Genomic DNA, 24,924 nt, shown 5'->3' with positions numbered 1-24,924 from the left:
TACTGTGTACACATCACTGTGCCATTACCACACCAATGATGTACTGGCACTTAGCTACTGGTGGCCATTAGTTACGATGCCACTATTGTGTTATATCTGTCACTACTGTGACATATTGAGTTGATTTGGGGATAATGCATTCACCACCTAATAGCCTCACGTTGGTGTATGTACTTGGTTGTATGTGACGCGGTCCTAGTTATATAACCAAGTACTAAGAATAATACGAAACGCGGTTAAAATTACGTAATAAATAAATAAATAAATAAATAAATAAATAATTAAATAAATAAATAATTAAATAATTAATAATTAATGTTTGAGAAAACTACGAGGCCTAGAGACATGAACTAACCGGGGATAGATTCGCCTGTGAATGAAGGCACAAACGTATAATCGTCGCTCCTGTTTGTGCTGATGACTTGACCATACGTGTAATTCTATATAACGCCCAGTACCACACCCTTGCTTAATTACTTACATATTGCGCGAAGAAGATTAGTGATGCCCGTGCAGGAGAGCCAGAAGCCACTTGTGTAAACAAGAAGATTACAGAAGCCACTTGTGTAAACAAGAAGATTACAAGTAAGTTTTTATGTTTGTAACATCTCAAGTCTCCATGCCAGCTGCCAGTGGATTCACTGATTCATGTAAATAAACAATACAAGAAAACATTAAACTGACATATGCCACGCTCTTTACAATAAGCTTACAGTTACATATAAAATACAAGTAAACAATTTTGTCTTGTGCAGCTGGCATGGCGAACTTTCTTTGTGTTGGTGTCAGGCAATTCAATACGTGCTTAATCTTTTTTGCCTTCACCTGGCGTAGCTACTAGGCTCTAGTGGCTTGGCTGTCTTCCTTTATCTGGTTCATCTGGCTTGCATACGCCTACAGCATTGTGTAGCTATCTCCTGAAAGTTGTGTATGCATAACTATGGTGTGTCACCCATCACTGTGCCATTGCTACATCACTGATGAACCTTACTTAGCTCTAGTTGATGTTGATATGCATTGCTGTATATTGGCTAATAATTTTTATCTGCATGGTGATGTTGCCTATAATGTATTGCTGCATACAATACTGCAATAATGTATAGTTCTCTCCTGTATGTTTTGTATACATATACTTTGTACACATCACTGTGCCATTTATACCACACCAATGATGTACTGGCACTTAGCTACTGGTGGCCTTTAGTTACGATGCCACTATAGTGTTATATCTGTCACTACTGTGACATATTGAGTTGATTTGGGGATAATGCATTCACCACCTAATAGCCTCACCGGGGGGCTGTCATGTTGGTGTATGTACTTGGTTATATGTGACGCGGTCCTAGTAATAATAATAATAATAATAATCTAATTTGTGGTGCATTTTATTGGCTTCAATATCTAATCTATGTTATGGCTTCTTGATAAGCCAATCTTCAAATCCAATAGGACAATGGTGTGGATAAAGTGATGAAGAATTCTATATCTTGAAGTACTCTGAAGTCACCATGGAAGTGCTTGCAGATGATACAAAGACACCAGTCAAGTGTTATAGCCATTGAAACCATGCTAATGTATTCAACCATCCTTATAAGGCACTGTGCTTTAAGCTGGTGACAGTTGGAATTCACCAGAGGCTATTAACAGACGTTAAACACTCCTTTGCGCCTTGCAGCACTTATGGGCTCCTGAGCTGAGTATATAACTAAAATAAACCTAAATGGCTTCTGAAAAACAAATTCATAAAACCATAGAAACCACATATAAAGTTATAGAGGATAATAATTTGAATGAAAAATGATCAATATAATAAGATTTGCAGCGTGCCCAAGAATTTTTGACGGTGAATGACTATCATGAATCCCATACAAAAGTACAGGTACGTAGCAAATGTGGCTTGGACTATAACTTGCCACATGAACTACTCCTCCTTCCAGTTACTCTGTTATACACGTAAAGAATCTATCGCTCTGGAGAAACTCGCGTAACTGGTCTAGTTTCAATGATTCACACTTTCTATGCATACCTACAATACATTTGTTTAGCATCATGACGTAAGAAAACATCACACTTTCATTAGAATGTTTTCTGTCATAAAGTTAGCACATATCCTCTATTACTTATAGCAAAAAGCACTTACCAGGTTGCAGTAAAGTATGCAACACAGCATGTGCCAGTGTATGTTCATTATATATAGAACATCCAATTGTTTATATGGAACTCAGACCTTGGGTCCCAACCTGCATGTCTTAGTGTCTGCTTGTATCTTCAAAAAAGTGCTTGGTCGTAGTACTTTCCTCAAATAGTTTACATCCATATCATGTCCACTGTACAATCCTCTGAACAGTGTATATGGCTACATCACACGTTTTTTCTACAATTCTCTAGCAAATATGAGCTATATAGCTATGCAGTGATAACGTAAACATAAAAAACTACTGACTAGACTTAAGAGAATGAATCATAGTTGTACATTGCTGCTTTCAATTATGGTATGTACATAAAGACGAAAAGTGCCTTGCATCACTAGTACAGTGAGAAACAGTGTTAAACATCTTAAATAAAGTACACCCATGACCCATTGTGTAGAAAGTGTACGCTTCTAAGCTTCAGTGATAACACCACCATGAAGTTGGAGTATCATGACAGACGACAAATTAATATGAATAATGTATACACTTTCAAATTTTTCTCTCAGTGTAAGTGTTGATTTGTGCCACAAAATTTAGGGAGGCATTATGAGATGATCTCTACTATACAGGTTGATGGGGCTCAATGTTGTCTGCCATATAGTGCTGAGTCATAAGTTCTAACTTATCATATACACAAATTGTGCCACATGATTTCACGGTTTTGTGATAACATGTAATTTTTCAAATCATTGTTTCTGTTAACCTGTTAGGTGAAATACAGTGAACCTGCATACTGATGTAGCTACATCTTGTAAGATTTTAGAAGAAACAATTTTTCTTATATAATTTGAAATTGTAGTGCAATTAAAAACTGTAACATATAGTGTATAGGATGACTATAAAAGGTATTTGATGCATGGGTTGTATGTACTGTGATATTGTATTGACTGTACATGTACGTTACAGGTATTGATGGTCAAACATACACAGTGACCATAGCCAGTAATCCAGCTGGTACACCAGTTAGTGGATCTACTAACACATTTAGATATCCTATATTGAGCAGCGTTACATTGACATGTATGGTGACATTGTCTGGTACTGACTTCTCTGGTAGTGCATCATTCCAATGGGACACTACAGAATGTTACACTAATAATGCATATAATAGAGGTAGACCAAGGTGTTTTCCTAATGGACGAACAACACAAACTGTCACTGGTAATGATCTGCTTGCAGAGGATGCTGGTACCATCACTTGTATTGCAACTATTAGTGGAGTGGCATATACCAGTGATCCAATGACAATTCATATATCAGGTGAAATCCATGTAGTAGTGATAATTTACATAGTACAACTAAAACATACGTAATGCTGATTATATGCCCATTGAATTTAACAATTTTCATTTTATTTAAAGTTATTAAATACATGTAGAATGGCAACCAATAGTTCACCATGCAGTACTACAATAGCACTGTATAGTACATTTGCAACTTTCCTGTACTTTGTAACTACCAATGAACTGGAATTTGATTCATAAAGTAGAATTAAAGTGAAGAAACCGGCCAAGATATGTAGCTGTGGACTGTGATCTAAATTTAAAAGGGGTTTCTGTCAAAACCATGGAAACCCACCTAGATCTGCTACTGTTTTCAACATTGAGAGTATGCTTATTCTAACAAGAAGGTTTGAAATCCCATCCAAAACAGTTTATAGCTGTAAAAAAGCGTGTGTTCAAGTAAAACAGAACTAGCTACAACAAAAAGTAGTGATATACCACAAGTGTGCGGTATGCAAGTTGTGAATAATCAGATAGTACAATTGTAAAAGTATTAATGGAAACTATGTGATGCTGCTAGTTTTTTAGACCTGTGAGCATCTTCATAAATGCCATTCAAATTTGATTCACAATAAAGCAAAGTCTATAGATTCTCTGATAACAATAAATAGTTTAGTTTGGCCGCCTTTCCTGTATACGGCAATGCTATGAACAAAGGAAAGGCGGCCAAACTCAATCTATTTATTGCTATCAGAGAATCTATACACTTTGCTTTATAAAGAATCAAATTTGAGTGGCATTTATGAAGATGCTCACGGGACTGAAAAACTAGCTGCATCGATTTGCACTCATTAATACTGTTACAATTGTACTATCTGATTATTCACAACTTGCATACCTCACACATGGCCGCACTGTGGCATATCACTACTTTTTGTCGTAGTTAGCTCTGCTTTACTTGGACACACACTTTTTTTTACAGCTGTAAGCTGTTTGGATGGGATTACAGTTTGGCTGTTTTTGATAATAATTACCCTTATCCAATATGTAATGCCTAATACTGTAATGAGTGTCCTTAAAAATATTATCAACAAAGTAATGAAAAATTAGTACACATAATTAATATTATACTTACTTTCTTACTTTAGTGTTGCCACGATATATCGATACATCGATAGTATCGACGTAATAAGGTGGTGATATGATAGGATATAGCCAAGCAGTTGTATCGATAGTGGCAGTATAATGATGTGGGGGAGGCCAGACATGTGGTATTTGGCATTTAATTAAGTTATGTGTTGATGGTGTAGTGTGTGGTAAACAAGCCAACTCCAAAGTAAACTGGGAGGTTTTATGGTTTCTATGTAGTGCCAGCCACAGGCATTTAAAACCTGATAAACAAGAGTAGCTTTTGCTTCTGGTATACATCTAACCTTAAATTTAAACTTACAATAAAGAGTATGTGTATGTTTGTCTTGCGAATGTGACAGTTAGTTCTATATTGTGATATAATTATGTTCATATCGTGACATAAAGCTACTTACTAATGCCTTCAGGCAAATGTAAGTCGATAATGGTTTAGGCTATGTCACTGCTAGATGTCGCTTTAGCTTAACGATACATGCATCATGGACTTACCTTTGTCCTCTTTTGTGTCTCAGTTCTTTTGCAGACAATGCAAGTTGTCAATTTGCAGTAGCATGATACAGATTCCCTGTTGCTGGCTATTACACTTATTGCCCGTATTTTCTGTAGCAACTGGATTGATTGCATGCAGAGACATTTCTCGTATGTTCTTCATTGTAACACTGCATGTGTAAAGGTTTGACAATGGCCACTTCACTTTTCAGTAATTGATTTATTTTATTACAGCTTGTTTAAAAGTTGTTGCACTGATTGTTGGGACATGAGTTCAGATGATAAATAAAATTTATGGTATGCCTTTAACCATTCTTTCTTTTGATGTGGTATGCATGGGCTCATTAGTCATCATTATGGGTAAGCAAACAAGTAGAAGGAAAATATAGGAATTTTAAGGATCAAAGAGAAGCAGGAAAGTAGTGAAACAAGATAGGCTGCCTATATCTGCAGATATCTAGTGGACATAATATCCCTAATTCAGTCATAGAATATAGTACAGGGATTGAATGTTTACTAGTAGGTATATTTGCAGCTATACGTTTCTCTTTATTAGCTATTCCCTTGTTTCATTATTTTTCTTTGATCCCTAATCAACAACTTAATAGAATTCCATCTGTTGTTTAATGTACCTACAAGTACACGAAAAAAATTGGAATTTTCAACTAGAGTAGAGACCATAACACATTGATAAAAGTACTGAAACAAGCTGGAATAGTGCACGATATTAAATCACAGTAAAACAATAAGAAGTGTTATATCCCTACTGTGCATTTCCATTATGGTATCTTGAGTACAGTAGGGATATAACACTTCTAATTATTTTACTGTGATTTAATATCATGCACTACTCCAGCTTGTTTCAGTACTTTTTATCGATGTGCTATGGTCCCTATTCTATAGTTGAGAATTCCAATTGTGACTGGATTTTGGAAAAACGATCCAAATCGCACATTAGAAGTTTCGAGATAAACGGTTTTAAAGAATTGAAGCCAGCATAACTCTTCAAGGATAGCAAGCATGCGTATGAAATTTACACAAAAGATGCATCAATCTGTTACCTTTCAGGCCACTTCCAGTACTTGTAGCTGCTTGTAGAGTTTCCCGCCAAAATAAGATAGAAAATCTGAGCAGTTGGACGAGCGAAGTAGTATCACGAGTGCTCACATAGGGATGGAGGGTGGCGGGTGGCGGGGAGGGAAAGAGATAGACCTCAAAATGGAGGCAGACCATGATTGGAGTCCAGGCACGAGATTACAGGGCCGTGCTGGCTCCTTAGTGGCTGATATGTAGCAAAATTAACAGAGAAAACGTCTGGCCAACATTATAAGGCTGTCTACCAGTAAACCACTGGTTCTTACCAAGCTAGGTCCTTCACAAGGCCTGAAACCGCCATTTGAGCACTCCACACCACCCAGAAAGCACGTCTGTTAAAACCAGCCTCGAGTAGTTTGAGTAGTGCTGAGGGTCAAAACTAGTAGTACGATAGTGTAGCTATCCATAGGTGGTGTTAGTTTGATTTTGCCTGATGTGCGATTTGGATCGGTTTTGTAAAATCCGGTCACAAATTTTTTTGTGTACTTATTTGTTAACTTTTTTTATAAAGTAAAATTATTATGACTGGTGAACCCATGCATACTGCATCAAAACAAAGAAATGGTGCTGCACGCCCCAGGTATCAATTATTGTCTGAAAAGTGAAGTGTCCATTATGCTTTGTTGTCAGCTATGTTCAACTCATTACACAGCACTACAAATCAAGAACTGTTCAAAAAGCACCTCTGCAATCAAAGTAGCCATACAGACAATTTTTGTTACAAAGGGATGCCATCCCATCATGTGCTACTGCCAAATTGATTCTTTTCACTGTCAACAGAGATGAATGGGATACAAAGGAGGACACTGAAGAATGTATTGTACGCATTGCGGTATACCAAAAGGCACCTTTCAAGCTGAAGCAACGTCGAACAGTAAAAAATCAAAAAATCAAGCCCGTAGCCTTAGCCGTTAGTTACACTTGTCTGAAGGCATCATGCAGTCAGTCACAAAAAAATTCCATTTAATAATTTTTTTAAAAATTCATAGCAATTTGTTGAAAACATTTTGGATTGATCTGAAGGTTTGTTTGGGCTTAGTTTTACCTAATCAATATACAGCTTCATCGTTGTCAGGGAAAAGTAAGGCTGGTTTTTGGATGATGTTTTTTATGGGCCATGCCCACACCTTTGTGGTCCCTACTGTACAGTACAATTGTACTGTATAATAATTGTTTCTTTAGCTTTAACTGTCACTTGTTTCTATTTGACATATACAGGTGTTGCAATAACTGGAGGTGTTGATACAACTAGATCCAATGCTGTCACAGCTAGTAACATTATTAATGATTACTCTCATGCCTTTGCAATTGATCCAAATGATGCTGATTTATTTTTTCGTTGTGTTACTGGATTGGGACCTACTGGTGGCAACAATGCTGAAACAAGTTCACTATACTTTAATAATGTGAGAATTCCTAATGGAGGATGTGATGGTCCTGTGGTACAAGCACGTGGAGCAAGCATCGGTAATTTTGTTGGAGTTATTAACGTCTTTTTGTGCAGACAATTTACCATCAACCAAGAAGGTGTTTACAGATGTACTATGAGGAACAGTGATATGGTGGATGAGAGTGTGAGAGTAGGAGTGTATTTAGTTGGAAGAAGTGAGTTGCTATAAAATAATATAAGTGTTTACTCCTCTTCTTGTTATCACTTTAGCTGTTCCAATGATCACAACTGCTATATCATCTACAGTAGATGTTGTTATTGGTGCCCCATTGACATTATCGTGTACCTCAGAAGGTTCTCCACCAGACACATTCACCTGGATGAAGGATGGTGTTCCAATAACACAATCCATTAGTATCACTACAGTTACTCACACTAGGACTAGCGCAATGTTCCGTAGTGATTATACCATTAGTAGAGTTACTACAAGTGATAGTGGAACATACACGTGTACTGTGACTAATCCTATTGGAAGTGATAGTTATAGTATTACTGTTAATGCTGCCAATAGTACTGGTGAGTGTAATTCAATTACGTATATCAATTTATAGAACTTTGCATGGGTGTATAAGTACACTTTAGAGCAAACAGTGCTTTATTGCTCAAAGAATGCTTTATTGTAGGATTAAAGCACTCTTTGCGGTGCAATAAAGCACTCTTTGTGGGCAATAAAGCACAGTTGCCCACATGCTCTAGTGCAGGCTAATAGCCCACGGCACTTATGCCAGTACGACAAATCACCCAAGCTAGTGCAGGCTGATAGCTCATGCTGCACTGAGTGGTTAATCGCCCCAGTCAATACAAGTTCTACTACTGGATTGCTTTTATAGACATATCTAAATACATGTACTTACATGATGCATGGGAGAAGGTAATGTTGCTGTTACGTTTGTTGATGTAAGTGGACAAATCCTGGAGATATCACAGAAACACTTCACCATGTGTCACAATACTGTGACAATAGAATTCATTGTGGGTTGTGATCAAAACCTGCCAGAATAAGCAATGAATGTCTACCATGCCCAACTGTGGTGAACTACACATTTTTTCGTATAGACATTAGATGCAACAAGATGGCACTCACACTGTTGGTAGACACCTGGATGATAGGACTTTTTGAAAACTAGCTAGACCAATAACAATTGAGCAACACAGCTCTTTACAATCTAGCTGGCCCAATAATGATCAAGGCACATATTACTTAATAATCTAGCTGTATTTACAGCAATTGATCATTGAATACATGCCTCTTGTTGGTAGCATGATGAAAAACTAGGCATGCTATGACCATGTCCCATAAATATTGTGTATAGGATGCCCACTTGAGATACTCTTATAAAGCAGTCACTCTAATACGACAGCCATATTCAACATTCTAATAAAACAGTCACATGTACATATCATAGCTGTAGCTATAACAAAGAAACTAAACAAACTAGTATATTTAAAAGTATCGATTTAAAAATCAAGGAGGGATCCAAGCAATACAAACTAGTGAGACAAGATTATAGGAATGATGGTATTACAACATAGCTCATCTCACTAGTTTTACCTACTTCATTTTTAAACGTTATCATACAGTAAGGTAGTACTGTATATTAGGGATCATGCAGTTTTGGGCTTTCTTGTCCAAAAATATCACCTTAAAATCAGCCTCAAATTTCCTTCATAACAGCTTGGCAGTATTGGTTAGACATAGCCAAGCCCAAAAATGCCTTCGGAGTGACCCCAAACCCTTCCAACAAGTTTCTATGGAATTTAAAAAAAAATCCTATTTAATTGAATTTCTACTGACTAACTAACTAACTGACTGATTCCTTCAGCCAAGCATAACTTGACAATGGATAAGGCTACGGGCTTGATTTTTTCACAGTCGTCGCTTTGTCCCGAGATGTGACTTTTCGCCAACTGCAGTACGTACAATGCACATATCATGGACTTACCTTTGTCCTCCTTTGTGTTCCAGTTCTTTTCGCTGACAATGCAAGGTGTCAATTTGCGATAGCGCAATATGGCTTCCCTCTGGCTGTGTCATGCTTTTCACCCACATTTTCTGTAGCAACTGGATTCATTGCAGAGAAGTTTCTTGAACTGTTCTTCGTTTGTAACACTGTGTAACGAATGGAGCATATAGCTACAAACAAAGTGTAATGGTCACCTCACTTTTCAGCGCGTAATTGATTATTGGGACACGCATTCAAACACAAATTTATTTTATGGAATGTCTGATGCCATTCATTCTTTTAATGTAGTACATGTGGGTTCAGTAGTCATAATTGTGTTATAAAAAAGTAAACAAACAAGTAGAAGGAAAAGTTAAGAATTTTAAGCTGGATTAGGGATCAAAGAACAAAAAAGCAGGGAAACAAGGGAAGAGCTACAAAGTTGTGAACAAGGGAGGTTGCCTATACCTGCAGATATACTAGTGGACATGTAATCCCTAATTCAGTCATGGTTATAGACTGAAGAGTAGGGGTTAGATATCCACTAGTATATCTGCAGGTATAGGCAACCTCCCTTGTTCACAACTTTGTAGCTCTTCCCTTGTTTCCCTGCTTTTTTGTTCTTTGATCCCTAATCCAGCTTAAAATTCCTAATTATTCCTTCTATATATATATATATGTTTTAACCCTACCAACCTCTATAGAAATAAACTCTGTAAGTCTGTGCAACACAGAGAACAGCAAAAGCTTGTTCTGACCACAAACTATAAAAATATATATCCAAAATGGAGTTGACAGGATGTTATGAGACATTCCTGTGGTAGTACGAATCATGCATGGCATAATTAATGTTTGTGAATTGAGATGAAATTTTCCCTTAGTGTCTTCATTGGGTAGACTTAATCCACCCTCTTGTCTAACCTCCACTGTACATCATCTGTGTGGCACAGAATGTGTGGCAAATGTCTTTTGATCTTATCTCAAATGACATAATGGATATCTATTCACTATGGTTACATGATGTTGTGAGGGCATCTGGGTCATTGAGAGATGTCGGCACCATTCTCTGATTGTTTTGAGGATGCAGTTTACTAGTATGCTCCAATCTTTGTAGACGTGTGAAGGCGTGGTCACCTTGATATGCTGTTTTTAAGGGTGTGGTTGTCCTGCTATGTATTCAGTGGCGAACCAATCGTTGCATAAGTGCTAGACCTACTACAGCCTGTGTAAGGTTTTATTATTATTATTTTTATTATTATTAGCACTTTACAGTGACCAGCACTGAAGGTCTGACAGCAACATGGTTGGGGTGCTTTCTTAGGTGGTGCTTAAATGAGTGTTACACATTAGAATTTTGGCATTATAAACCACTGCCATGGTTCACATTAACTAGTCTCCCACTACCATTGCCAATTGTGATGTGACTGTAGATATGTTAATTAAACTGAATTGTTTTAGGTGTTACCATAGTGAGTAATCCAGCTGGTACACCAGTCGATGGCCAACCTAACACATTCAGCTATCCCTTACTAAGTAATGTTACTCTGACATGTATGGTGGAAGGGCAATTGTTAACTGGACCTGCATCATACCAATGGGACACTACAGGATGTTACACTAACACTGGATATAATGGTGGTAGACCAAATTGTTTTCCTAGTGGTCAGACATCACAAACTGTCACTGGTATTGATCTAACTGCAAAGGATGCGGGAACCATTTATTGTACTGTAACAATTGGTGATGTGCACTATACTAGTACTCCATTGATAGTCCGTATATCAGGTAAACTTATAATATTACAGTATAAAAGTGTGATAGCCTTTCATCATGTTACCTAGGTATTAGGCTGATTGGAGGTGTTGATACTACTGGATCCAATGATGTCACAGCTAGTAACATTATTAACAATGATTATGTCACTGCAATTGATCCAAATGATGCTGATTTATTGTTTCGTTGTGTCACTGGCTTGGGACCTACCAGTAATAACAATGCTGAAACAAGTTCACTATACTTTAATGATGTACTAATTCCTCATGGAGGATGTAATGGTCCTGTAGTACAATCACGTGGAGCAACCATCAGTAATTTTGTTGGAGTTACTAATGTGTTTTTGTGTAGTTCATTTACTGCTAGACAAGAAGGTGTATACAGATGTACTATGAGGAACAGTGATATGGTGGATGAGAGTTTGACAGTAGGAGTGTATTTACCTGGGAGAAGTGAGTTTCTTCATAATAACTCTTCATCTTGTTATGAATATGTTTCTACATGCGCTGTAGCTGCTCCAATGATTACAGCTGGTACACCACCTACAGTGAATGTTGCTTTTGGTACCCCACTGACATTGTATTGTACTTCAGAAGGTTCTCCACCAGACACATTCACCTGGATGAAAGATGGTGTTCCAATAACACAATCCACTAGTATCACTACAGTGACTCATACTAGCACAAGTGCAGTATTCCGTACTATATACTTCATTGGTAGTGCTAGCGCAAGTGATAGTGGAACATACACATGTACTGTGACTAATCCTATTGGGAGTGATAGTTATAGTATTACTGTTAATGCTACTAACAGTACTGGTGAGTGTTTATCAAACTAAAAAAATATTATTTTTCACCATGTGGCATTCATGGGTAAGAAAAACAACTAAAAATTTATACCTTTAATTAAAATTACACAACTATAAAATCAAATAAATTAATAAATCAGCAAATTAACTAATAATCTTTTGTGCAGAATTAGTTGCTTATTCTCTGGAGGGGTAGGACAAACCCACGTGACTTCGCAATAATATTGCACAAACACTGAAAGAATTTCATGTGAGCCAATAGTCTCTGTATAAAAAGTAGAGGAAGGGGTGCGACAGGCCATGATACATATTTTAATTCTACTTCGTTTGTTGTTTGCAACATTGTAATTTTTGATTGAAAAAAACACTGCTGTTATGGTGAAATGGGGCTTATAGTGATGACGATGTATGGCAGTCATGGTTTTCACGCCAATAGTAACACCGATTATAGACGATTATAATAGGATCATTGATGAACGATCTGATATTTCCAACAGGTAGTGTCACTACATTTAATAAAATGTTTAAACCAGTGCTTCATGGTGCATGTGGGCTTGAATGCATCATGTCCCCCTTGCTTGTTTTTTTCCCAAAAGTGTGACTTACACACAACACAATCAATTTATTTATTATTTTATTTATTAAGGTTTTGCAGCACAACTGCTGAAGGTCTGTAGGACACCTGGTCCTACAGCCTGTTTAAAGTTGTTACAGAAAGTGTGTTTGAAAAGGTGGAGAAAGGAGAAAAAAATCCATGACTGGACCTGGGCAGCCTCAAACCTGCAGCCATCCGATTAACGCTCGAACACTTACAGGAGTCTGCCAATTTTTATATGCTTCATCCATACCAGGTGCATATTGCATAATTTGGCTACAATAACCTGTAAAACCAGCAAGTACAATACCAGCATAATAATCATACAGTAAAGTAGCATACTGTATATTAGGGATCATGGTGGTTTGGCCTTTCTTGTCCACCCAAAAAAAGACAGTCTCACCTTTCCTTTATAACAGCTTGGCAGTGTTGGTTAGGCATGGCCAAGCCCACAAACGTCTTCAGAGCGATCCTAAACCCTTCCAACAAATTTCTATGAAATTTTAAAAATTTTCTATTTAAGAGAAGTTTATGCTGACTGACTGACTAACTAACTAACTGACTTACTAACTGATGCCTCCAGCCAAGTATCACGTAATTGACAATGAATAAGGCTACGGGCTTGATTTCTTCACCGTTTGACGTCGCTTTGTCCAGAGATGTGTCTTTATGGCAATCGCAGTACACATATTTGTGTCCCAATCAATCCACCACTACTTGACCTACCATAAATTAAAGAAGCCATATTGTGCTACCATGAATCAACACCTTGCATTGTCAGCAAAAAGAACTGCAGAGGCGCATCTCATACTGTTTTATTTGTAATGCTGTGTAATGGGCGGAACATAGCTGAAAAGGAAGCGTGATGGCCACTAAACTTTTCAGTAATTGATTGTTGTTGCACACGTTCAGTTGCAAAATTAATTTTATGGCATGCTTGGTGCCATTCTTTATTTTGATGTAATATGCATGGGTACAGTGGCCATAATTATGTTTAGAAAAAATTAGAAATTTCAAGTTGGATTAGGGATCAAAGAAAAAAGTAGTGATACAATAAAAAGCAGTGAAACAAGAGAGGCTGTCTATACATGTAGATATACTAACGAACATTTAATCCATAATTCAGTCATGGTTGTATAGGGATATCAGTCACACATAGTCAAAAGAGCAGTGACATATTTTAAGATACCTTAAAAGGGATTGACGGTGTTATATGGAGTGACCAGATTTTGCAGTGTCAACTAGATATGTACTTAAAGCCCAAGGTAACAGAATTGCACTATCCACTAGACTTACATTTTAGTTTTGTTTTGGCAGTTGACTTTCTGTTGGTCTTTAGAAGTATGTCAAGTATGTTTATGACTCCATTAAGGATGTAAACTCATTGAAGCTACGATACTGGCCAGCGCAACGTCACACTCATTGGCACGCACAACTTTGCTTGACATTTTTTCAAAATAGCTAATTAAGGGGCGTGGCAACTGTTTCGCTTGCAAGACAGCGTGGAAGCTGTTTTGTTCACGAGAATCGCGAGTGGAACATTTGCCACGCCCCTTAATTAGCGATTTGGCTATAAACCATGCAGCTAGCTGCACTTTACAAGGTTAACAAATGTGCTGGCTTATTCTTTTTATAAGGATTATTGGTCATTTTCAATTAGTACCTGTATATCATTGTTGATCATTTCCACCTAGAATGTATTGGTATTGGATTGGCTGGTAAAAAGTAGTATCAGTGCAGGTACATAGCTAGAGGGGTTTCCAGGTACAATCGTGTGTGCGTACAATTATGTGTGTGCGTTACCATAATGAGAGTCACTACATTCCTCCCTCTCAGGTACAGGAATCAGGGTGAATTTATCTGTTAGGTGGTTTACTAGTACAGGTTGATGTCCACACTGGTTCTTCATGACTAGCTTGTGGTTGCTCCAAATCTGTTTCATCACTGTCAGTGGTAGGACCAAATAATAAGTCATCATGGGTCGCATTAGCTTGTCCCAAAGTAAGAACACGAATGTGATCCACATTATGTTGAACTATTTGACTGTCTGTCAACTTGACCAAATGTGTCATAAGTCCCTCAATTGTATCAATGATACCAGGCAACCATGCAGGCCCTCAACCAAAATTCTTGGAAAACACACTGTCCATAGGCAGCTCCAGGACTTTTGGTGACTGATTTCTGATCAGGAGCATAGCTAGACTTTTGATGAAGACCAAAAAATGGTAACTACCTCCTGAGAATAACTGCCCTCCACTAACTACATAAATTCATATCACTGATAAAGTACATATAAACCCTTATAGTACTGTATTTATTTGTAGCTACATAGCTTTTGCTAGACTGCTTCTCTAAATACTGTGACTGTTTTATTAGAGTGATTGACTGCTCTATTGGAGTATCTCAATCTGAACGTCTTGTGCCTTTGCAAATCAATGCAAATTATATTCTTGAATACACTTGATTGGTTTCTGGATACCTCAGAAACCCCCTGGAGTTACCCCTGCTACCACCAGTAAGCTGTTTGTCCTTTCAGTGGACATCATATGAAAGTTTCTGATGGAACTGCTGACTCTGTACCGTGGACTGAATGTCCAGTTTCAACAAATCAAGGTATGACCCTGTTGTACATCAACATTGCAGGCAATGCTCCTGTTGTAGAATGGGGAGTGTTGTGGTATGCAAACACCGTAGGAATCTGGCCACATGAGTTTCTATGGAACCATTGCACTGTCTCTTCATACCTTCCTTAAAATTTAATCCTTAAACCCACATAGAACTTTTGGGTAATGTGTATTTACACATTAAAAACATACATGGCAGCTTTAAATGGGGTAACTTGACTCCTACAGCCTGAAATTAAACATTGGTCAAAAATCTGTTCACTGGGCTACTTGGAGAAGTTTAAATGAACATTGTAACTACAAAGACTTACTTGTTATGAAGCATTGAAGGATGGTGATGTGCAACTTCATGAATTGATCTTCTTGTCGCATGTTTAGTTTCGGTTTTGGGTTTAATAATCACATGAGTCATATATAGCCTTACAGAGAATTTAATGGAGAAGCAAGCAATGTTTGTTTTAATTTGATAGGAGCGGCTACCATCGAGTTTTGGATCATTTATAAAGGTATGTAAAGGGTTTGTGTGTTTCTTTGCCAGAAGGCTACTTGCACGGCATGTTTTGGCCTGAGAGTTTAGCATTAGGGTAGAACCCTAGGCACCATTTTAATCCTTATTTTAGAATAGCATAAATTACATAGTAATAGGAACTGTGCTTCAAAAGTTACAGTGTAAGACGCACATATTAGATCCAGTTTTCTGGATTATGCAGGTTTAAGGGTTAAATTTGTCCGCTCGGCCAAACCATTGGTAGAGGGTTGATATGGTGATGACATTATGTGTTTGATTCCATTAGCCTTTCCAAACTGTAAAAATTCTGAGCTCATAAATTGTGTGCCACCATCGGTGACTAACATTTGTAAAGTAGCAAATGTTGTTTTGCATCTTCTTCTCAATCATGATCTGGGATGTACTCGAGTTAACCATATGGATGTCAACCCATTTGCTGTAAGCATCAATTGTGACTGAATTTTGGGAAATGTTCCATCGCACATTAGAAGTTTCGAGATTTACTGTCCTAAAGATTTTAAATCAGCATAACTTGCCAAGGATGGCAAGGATGGCAAGCAATATGAAATTTACACAAGATGTACATCAATCTATAACCTTTCAGACCACCTCCAGTATTTGTAGTTGCTTGTATAGTTTCCCACCAAATAAGATAGAAAATCTGAGCAGTTGGACAAGCGAAGTAGTATCACGAGTGTTCACAAAAGGGAGGAGGGTGGGTTGGCAGAGATAGACTTCAAAATGGAACCAGACCACAACTGAAGTCCAGATACGAGATTACAGGGCTGTGCTGGTATATTAGTGGCTGATATGCAGCAAAATCAGTAGAAAAATAGTTTGGCCAACATTATCAGGCCATCCACCAGTAAACTACTGATTCTTGCCAAGCCAGACCCTTCACAAGGCCTGAGACCGCCACCATTTGAGCTCTCCACACCACCCAGAAATGACATCTGTTAAAACCAGCCTCAAGTAGTTTGAGCAATACTGAGGATCAAAACTAGTAGTACGATAGTGTAGCTATCCACTGGTGGTGTTAGTTTGACTTTGCCTGATGTGCGATTTAGAACGGTTTTGTAAAATCTGGTCACAATTAGTATACGGAACATTATCCCAAGGGGAGGTCTGCATAATCAGCATGGACACACTGCCAGGGCTGTTGCGGCCACTCCCAAAAGTGTATCAAGGCTGTTGGGGAATTGTGATGGGTGGTTTGACAAATATTGCATTCCTTGACCTTTCTTTCCAAATCTAACCGACCACCATGCACAAATGCTGGCAGGCCAAGCATGTCATTCCAGGATGCATTGTATGCAACTCTTCAGTTACCTTTGTTTGTAACTTTGAAGAGACTACTACCCTTCCTCCCCACATTATGTAAATCATCTTGCATACTAAGTTTCTCTTTCTATTTCATAAATGGCTGTAATTCTGGAGGACATTTCTTAGTTAGAGGCCAGCCAAACATGCCATGCTGTTCACTTTATATAACATTGGATTATGGGCTGTCTGTATACCAACTTGTGAAGCTGAGGCTGCAGTGGCCTCCAACCGTTCCATCAGATGGACAACCTATGGGAGTGAGGCTCTTGAGGACTAGTCTCTAATGGCAACCTTCTGAATGCATCAGCATTAGCATTTCTTGGCCCTGGTTTATACTCAATATGTATTGGTACCCACCCAGGAGGATTGCCCATCTCTGGATCCTAACCAATGCCATGACTGGCTTTACCTTGGATTGACTAACAACATGCACTAATGGTTTGTGGTCAGACAATATGATGAACTCACATACTGGTGGTAGTGCTTCACTCCAAAAATGATAGTGTGAATATCTCATCTCAGCCGCGGCCAAAGGTTCTAGATACATAGGACATTGGTTTCTCAATTCCATCTCTGAATCTGTGGGAGAGAACTTCCCCAAGCAGACATCACATGTCAACAACAGCAGTTGATTAGGGTCATTGTGTGGTCCTCCATTGTTTTACTAGTGATCAGTATGTCATCTAAGTAAATACATACATACACCAGGGATTCCCTGCAGCAAATTGTCCATGATACATTGACAATTTCACGGGCAGATGAAACCCCAATTCTATGCATAAAATCCCTTGTGTGTGTTAATAACAAGGTATTTCTGTGACTCATTGGAAAGCTGGACTTGCAGATAAGTGTGTGAAAAATCTAACATCAAAAACGCTTGACCCTCTGACAGTGTGGAAAACAAGTCATCTATGCGTGGGAGAGGGTGCATTTCAATCTTCAACACTTTGTTGGCGGTAAGAGTGTGTAGACTCCGCATACTCACAAAGAGCTGTCCCTTTTGACAACAAGTACATTGGGGTGGCCCATTTTAAGAGTGGGACAGGGGTGATCGCATCTTGGTTTTGCAATCTCTCCAACTCTTGTTCTACTTTCTGTCTAAGTGCATAAGGCATTGAATGGGCTTTGAAAAACTGCGGCCTAGCATCAGTGTCCACATACGATTTTGCTTGGACATCCCTGACTTCATTATTGCATTCAAGAATAGGATTTAAGGACTAATAGTATATATTTACTTCTCCCAAATCAAGACCAGCTCTGCAAGCCAGTTTTGGCCAATCACTACCAGAAGTGGTAGAGTAACTTTTGATCATTCTTTTCTACTGTTACTGGTACAGTAACTAAGGTTCTAATCTCTTCTCCTGTGTATGTGTGAAGTTCGATACTTGCCGGTTCCAATGGTGGCATTGTTGTGGAGGTTTTCAGTGTGTTAAATGTTGCTTTGCTGACCAATGTAACTGACGGCAGTTTCTATCTCCATTTGTACCTCCAGTCCATTAATCACCATTGACATTCTCCACGACAGGAATGTGGGCTGGCACGATACCACTGGGAACTATGTATATTCACCGTTGCAAGGAAATGGCTGCACAGGTTGGCCCCCCACTACATTCATTGACTCATCTTTGACTAAATTTGCTCCTTGCTGTCCCCTAGATCGACACACTCTGGATATATGACCGGTTTTACCACAGCTGTGGCATTGTGCACTTTTGAAATAGCAGCTGGTGGCTGCATGCCTCCTCCCACAGAAGTAGCAGTGACTTTTCCTCTAGATGGAGCGTGGGTTACAGGTTGGGTCAAGTGATCTTTATTTCAAATTGATGGTGTGGTTATCTTGTGTACTGTAATATGCGTGTCAGCCTAGATGGACCACACACCTTTTTCTGCCAACTCCTTTGATTGTGCAATTTCCTTATCCTTTGCTAATTTTCTGAAAGGAGGCAGTGTTGTATATGAGTGTTATTCAGTACAGCCATGAATCTGCTTCTCAACGTGTCATTTATGTACAGTGTCACTAAAATCCAGAACTCCGTTAACCTCCGTAGCTTGCCACAAACGTGGTGATTGATTCTCCTGGTTGCTGTGTTTTGGAGTGAAAATTGTATTTTTCCGTTATTACAGAAGGGTGAGGATTAAAATGTGTCCACTAGAGCTGTGTACTGGATGTCATGGTAACTTTCAACTTCGCTGCAAATCAAACTGTACATGGTTAATCTGCATGTGCTAAAGTGTATTGCTCGTTTCTTGTTGTAAGTAGCCACATTGTTAACAATAAAATACTGCTCCATTTGTTCCATGTAGGTTGCCCAATTCTCTGTTACCTGGTAAAAATCTCCCATGTTGCCATATTTCCCGCTAGCTATTGTCCAGTTTACCTCGTCTCCAACGTAATAACCAGTACAAGAGTATCACAATTATCAACAGATTTTAGTTACAATAATGAACTAAAACATGAGAATACAATTACACGTGTGTGTAAAATCGTATGTTACTATATAGTCAGTCACTACACATACTGTATGATCAATGTCAATTTCATTACATTGTTTGGCATTAGTGCTTATCTTTGTATTGTTCCAGGTGTGATCATAGTGAGTAATCCAACTGGTACACCAGTTGATGGTCAGCGCAACACAGTCAGTTATCCTATATTGAGTAGTGTCAGTCTGACATGTATGTTAGTTAATGGAGTAACTGAAACTGCAACATATCAATGGGACACTACAGGATGTTACACTAACACTGCACATAATAATGGTAATCCTACATGTTTTCCTAATGGTCAAACAACACAAACTGTCACTGGTAATGATCTGACTGCAGAAGATGCTGGTACCATACATTGTACTATAACAATTGGTGATGTCCACTATACTAGTAGTCCATTTACGATTCTTATATCAGGTGAGCCTCCTGCAACATTATGTGATCACTTTTGTGTCTTGTTATATTAGGTGTTACACTAACTGGAGGTGTTGATACCACTGGATCCAATGATGTCACAGCTAGTAACATTATTAATGATTATTCTGCTGCCACTGCAATTGATCCAAATGATGCTGATTTATTGTTTCGATGTGTCACTGGCTTGGGACCTACCAGTAATAACAATGCTGAAACAAGTTCACTATACTTTAATAATGAACTAATTCCTCATGGAGAATGTGATGGTCCTGTGGTACAATCACGTGGAGCAACCATCAGTAGTTTTGTTGGAGTTATTAATGTATTTTTATGCGAAAGATTTACTACAAGACAAGAAGGTGTTTACACATGTACTATGAGGAACAGTGATATGGTGGATCAGAGTGTGAGGGTAGGAGTGTATTTACTTGGAAGAAGTGAGTTACTTTGTTATAAGCCCAGTGTGCTGTTCATATTATTAATACTTTTATATACTGTAGCTGCTCCAGTGATTACAACTGCTACTTCATCGATAGTTAATATTGTTATTGGTGCCCCTTTGACATTGTATTGTACCTCAGAAGGTTCTCCACCAGACACATTCACCTGGATGAAGGATGGTGTTTTTGTGGCACAGTCCCCTAATATCACTACGGTACATCATAACGTTACCAGTGCAGTGTTCCGTACTATGTACACCATTAATAGTGCTGCTACAAGTGATAGTGGAACATACACATGTACCGTGACTAATCCTGTTGGAAATGATACACATGTTATAACTGTTATTGCTGTCACTGGTATGTTGCTATACAATATGTGATCATGTGATTGCTTATTAGTTTTAGTAATCGCTTATATGTATGTACATATGTAAGTCAGCATTCTCTGGATTTGTTGTTTGTACATGCAAATTCTATAGCTCTGACAGATGGTACTATAAACTTGTAATACAAATGACAATGGAGTGTACAAACAAACCATTAAGGAAAGCAAAAAAAATTTAGACAAAGTTTGCTGGTCACAAGAACTCATGGATTTCATTTTATTTTATATAATTCTGTACCATGTTTGACATAGCTATGTGGTAATTAGTAATATCTATACCATGGCCACTAGGGATTTTCCTTTTCCTGGTATACCATAGAACGATAACTTTTATGTCTCAGTATTATGTTAAAATGCTCCGCTGGGCAAGAAGTGGAGCAAATTCAATGGCGGGGCTCCTTCAAGATGCTACGTAGAGTCTGGTTGTTAAGCACATGACACGTATATATATTAAGCGCATATAACCTGTTAAGCGCATACCCACTTCTTGTACTTAATCATGTGGACGAACACAAAGCTTCAATATGAGATGAAGCTATACAAGGGAAGAAGTGCTAGGGGTTTGCTAATAGTGCATAGCGCAAAATTTCACAAAGTACAAAGCCAAAATACATGCCATTACTTTACTTACCAAGTGAAACAGTCGTTTGTAGTATGCTCCACATGAAAGATTCAGTGCACAAAAACTGGACTGGTACATGTGTGACTGAAATTCACACCACCTCAAGAGCGTGAATCCATAATAATCATGATGAGGTTTATTTATTAGGCGCATGCGCTTAACAACTACATACGTATATGCTAGTCACAATTTTTTTTGTGAACTGTTATTAGGTGCCTAACAACCAGACTCTACAGTATTTGCCCAAGTCCATGGGCTGCAGGCCAGAGCACGTGAGGCAAATTCTGAGTAGCCATGCTATAAATAATATATACCATGCGGGCATGCCCACCTAATAGGTAAAAACACAAACCTATTCTAAACCCAAACCCACTGTGTAACACTTTTAAGCAGCTCAATATAGAATAAAAGGAAATTAATGCTTTGCACTGCCTCAGCATCAAAGGCATTTGTGGTCGGGGCTATATCATGATATCGTCATGTGTTCAGGGCAATATGTGTGAAATATAACCTGTTTGATTTGAGGTGTCAAGTTGGTATTTATTAGTGATATAGCCTTCCCAAATATTGTTACAGGTGTTACCATAGTCAGTGATCCAGCTGGTACACCAGTTGATGATCAGCCTAATACATTTGACTATCCTGTATTGGGTAGTGTCAATCTAACATGTATGGTGACATTGGCTAATGGCGACTTAATACCTGGACTCACAACATACCAATGGGACACTACAGGATGTTATACTAACACTGCATATAATAGTGGTAATCCAAATTGTTTTCCTAATGGTCAAACAACACAAACTGTCACTGGTAATGATCTGACTGCAGAAGATGCTGGTACCATCACTTGCATTGCAACTGTTAATGGAATTGAATATACCAGTAGTCCAATGACAGTCCGTATATCAGGTGAGACACTCATATTATTTCTTATAACTATTTCATGTACATGGTCAATATCAATAGTCAAATGGTCAAGTGGTGTTGTATGTGACGTACTTAGTGAAAGCTAACTAGTTTGTATAATTGTTTTTTGAATAAAAGACATTGAAGTATACATCGGGTAAAATTGTGTGCTGCAACAATAAATATATGCACATTTTAATTGCTCCATAATAATAATGAACAAGACTATAGTCACGGTAGTACTGTACAGTATGAGTCATGTTTTGTAGGTTTCCACTTTTCTGCCAAAGAGTATCACCAAAATCCAGCTCATCTTTCCTTCATGACAGTTTGGTTATACTGGTTAGGTATAATCAAGCTTAAAAGAACAACCCTAGATGCTTTAAATGAATCATAATGGATCTTTTAACAATATTACTGTATATTAAACTGAGCTACAGTACCACTCGAATATAACTTCACAGTGTTGTTGATTGAGCACTTCCTTGTTGAAATAGAAAAGTGTTGCTGAAATGACAATCTTCACACTGTTAATTCTAATCACATCTGCTAAAATAGCGAGTCATGGTTGTTTCAGTGATGAAATATTAAAATAGCAACTCTACTTTTTGTTATAACAGCAATAGCCGATTGTCATTTTTCCAGCATTTTTTACAGTGTGATTTCTAGCTGATCTCTCTACAGGGTGACTTGTTTGTAGCTGAACTATCTGCAGGGTGATTTGTTTGTAGCTGAATTCTCTACAGGGTGATTTGTTTGCAGCTGAACTCTCTACATGGTGGTTTCTTTGTAGCTGAACTCTCTACAAGGTGACTTCTTCTAGCTGAACTCTCTACATGGTGATCTTTTTGTAGCCGAACTCTCTACAGGGTGATTATTTGCAGCTGAACTCTCTACATTGTGGTTTCTATGTAGCTGAACTCCCTACAAGGTAACTTCTTCTTGATGATCTTTCTACAGGACGATTTGTTTGTAGCTGACTTCTCTACATGATGATTTGTTTGCAGGTGATTTGTTTGCAGCTGAACTCTCTACATGGTGGTTTCTTTGTAGCTGAACTCTCTTCAAGGTGACTTTTTCTAGCTGAACTCTCTACAGTGATCTTTTCATAGCTGAACTCTCTGCAAGGTAACTTCTACTAGCTGATCTCTCTACAGGGTGACTTGTTTGTAGCTGAACTCTCTACATGTTGTTTTCTTTCTAGCTGAACTCTCTATAAGGTGACTTCTTCCAGCTGAACTATGTAGTTGAACTCCCTACAAGGTAACTTCTTCTATCTGATCTCTCTACAGGGTGAATTGTTTGTAGCTGAACTCTCTACAGGGCGATTTGTTTGTAGCTGATCTCTATACAGGTTACTTGTTTCTAGCTGATCTCTTGAATTCTCTTCAGGGTGACTGCTCTATTAGGCTGACTGCTCTATTAGGCTGACTGCTGTATTACAGTATCTCGATCTCGCACTTGCTACACCAAGTTGGATTTCGTGTTAAAACTCTGTGGCTTTAAGTCTATTCTTTTACACCATTGAAGAACCTTTCTAAGATGATTACTCCATCTGTACAGTGATTTTCAAAACATGATCAATACTCCAAGCAATTTTTCTGGTAGACGTGGTAAGTAGTCGTTTTTTATTAGCTAATTTCGATTCCGTAATTGTTACACACTGTTGGTTTTTTTTGTTGTATCTTCGTGGTTTTTAGCTCGATTTCTTTCAAACTACAAAAGGTTTGAGGTTCAATAGTTAACCTTTTTACCCACTGATTTTCAGCTTCTTCCTGTACGCGGTTTACCCTGTAGGCATGACAACATATTGGTGTTATTTTTCGTGAATAATAGCTAATAACTCTTTGTCTTTTTGTCGTATTCCAGCCACACTTGGTACTGAGATGCGCCTTTATACCCCCCATCTGTGTGCCAAATTTCAAGGCAATCAGATATGGAGTTTGTGTTTTATGGAAGTTTTTGTAAGTTTACGAAAAGACAAAGAAAAAGAAGAAGACGAAGACAAAGAAACTAAGCCAATTTTTGAAGTTGCATATCTCGAGAACGCTTGAAGCGATTTCGCTCAAAGTTGGTATGTGGAGTACTGAAGTTGGCGGGCGTGTCCACAGCAAAATTCGTCTTGTGTTGTAAAGGCAGCACAGAGCTATGGAGGTGCGAAAATCGCGTTTTCTTTCTTCATGTCAATATACTCACAGGTGTTGCGTGCTAGCTTCTTGGCCACACGACACACTACCGTGTGTCTTGATAGCTATGTGTACAAATCTGAAACATCTCATGATTATGTTTTCACGAAGCTATCATTACTCATGAAATTTGCGAAACTTTCATCCTTTGAAAATTTCCAGCTATACGATATATACCCTATTGTGTTCACCCATGTAGAGTATGTGTAAGTTTAATATGTATCAGTTAATGAATGTGGGCTACGTACATGTGTTTGTTTACGTTGCAGTATTTCCAGTAAAAATGTTATCACTATCATT

The 24,924-nt window shown here is 38.2% G+C and overlaps 1 protein-coding gene and 1 long non-coding RNA gene across 2 annotated transcripts in view; both read left to right on the top strand.

The window, feature by feature from the left end:
• The window catches only part of LOC136255695 (hemicentin-1-like), a 49,608-nt gene that overhangs the window by 7,074 nt on the left and 17,610 nt on the right, over positions 1–24,924 (top strand). The window contains exons 2-11 of the mRNA XM_066048510.1: positions 3,099–3,452; positions 7,367–7,753; positions 7,809–8,114; positions 11,000–11,326; positions 11,383–11,766; positions 11,827–12,132; positions 19,756–20,079; positions 20,130–20,516; positions 20,580–20,879; positions 22,106–22,441. Of these exons, the coding sequence (XP_065904582.1) occupies positions 3,099–3,452; positions 7,367–7,753; positions 7,809–8,114; positions 11,000–11,326; positions 11,383–11,766; positions 11,827–12,132; positions 19,756–20,079; positions 20,130–20,516; positions 20,580–20,879; positions 22,106–22,441 (3,411 nt within the window). The remainder of the gene's footprint in view (positions 1–3,098; positions 3,453–7,366; positions 7,754–7,808; positions 8,115–10,999; positions 11,327–11,382; positions 11,767–11,826; positions 12,133–19,755; positions 20,080–20,129; positions 20,517–20,579; positions 20,880–22,105; positions 22,442–24,924) is intronic.
• On the top strand, positions 289–1,186 carry LOC136256216 (uncharacterized). Its single transcript, XR_010701378.1, has 2 exons — positions 289–585; positions 835–1,186. It is a non-coding gene; the product is annotated as an uncharacterized lncRNA (long non-coding RNA).

This window comes from Dysidea avara, chromosome 5, assembly GCF_963678975.1.
Source record: "Dysidea avara chromosome 5, odDysAvar1.4, whole genome shotgun sequence".
NCBI lineage: Eukaryota > Metazoa > Porifera > Demospongiae > Dictyoceratida > Dysideidae > Dysidea > Dysidea avara.
The sequence above is the reverse complement of the archived record's forward strand: the minus strand, read 5'-3'. Positions and strand labels throughout refer to the sequence as shown.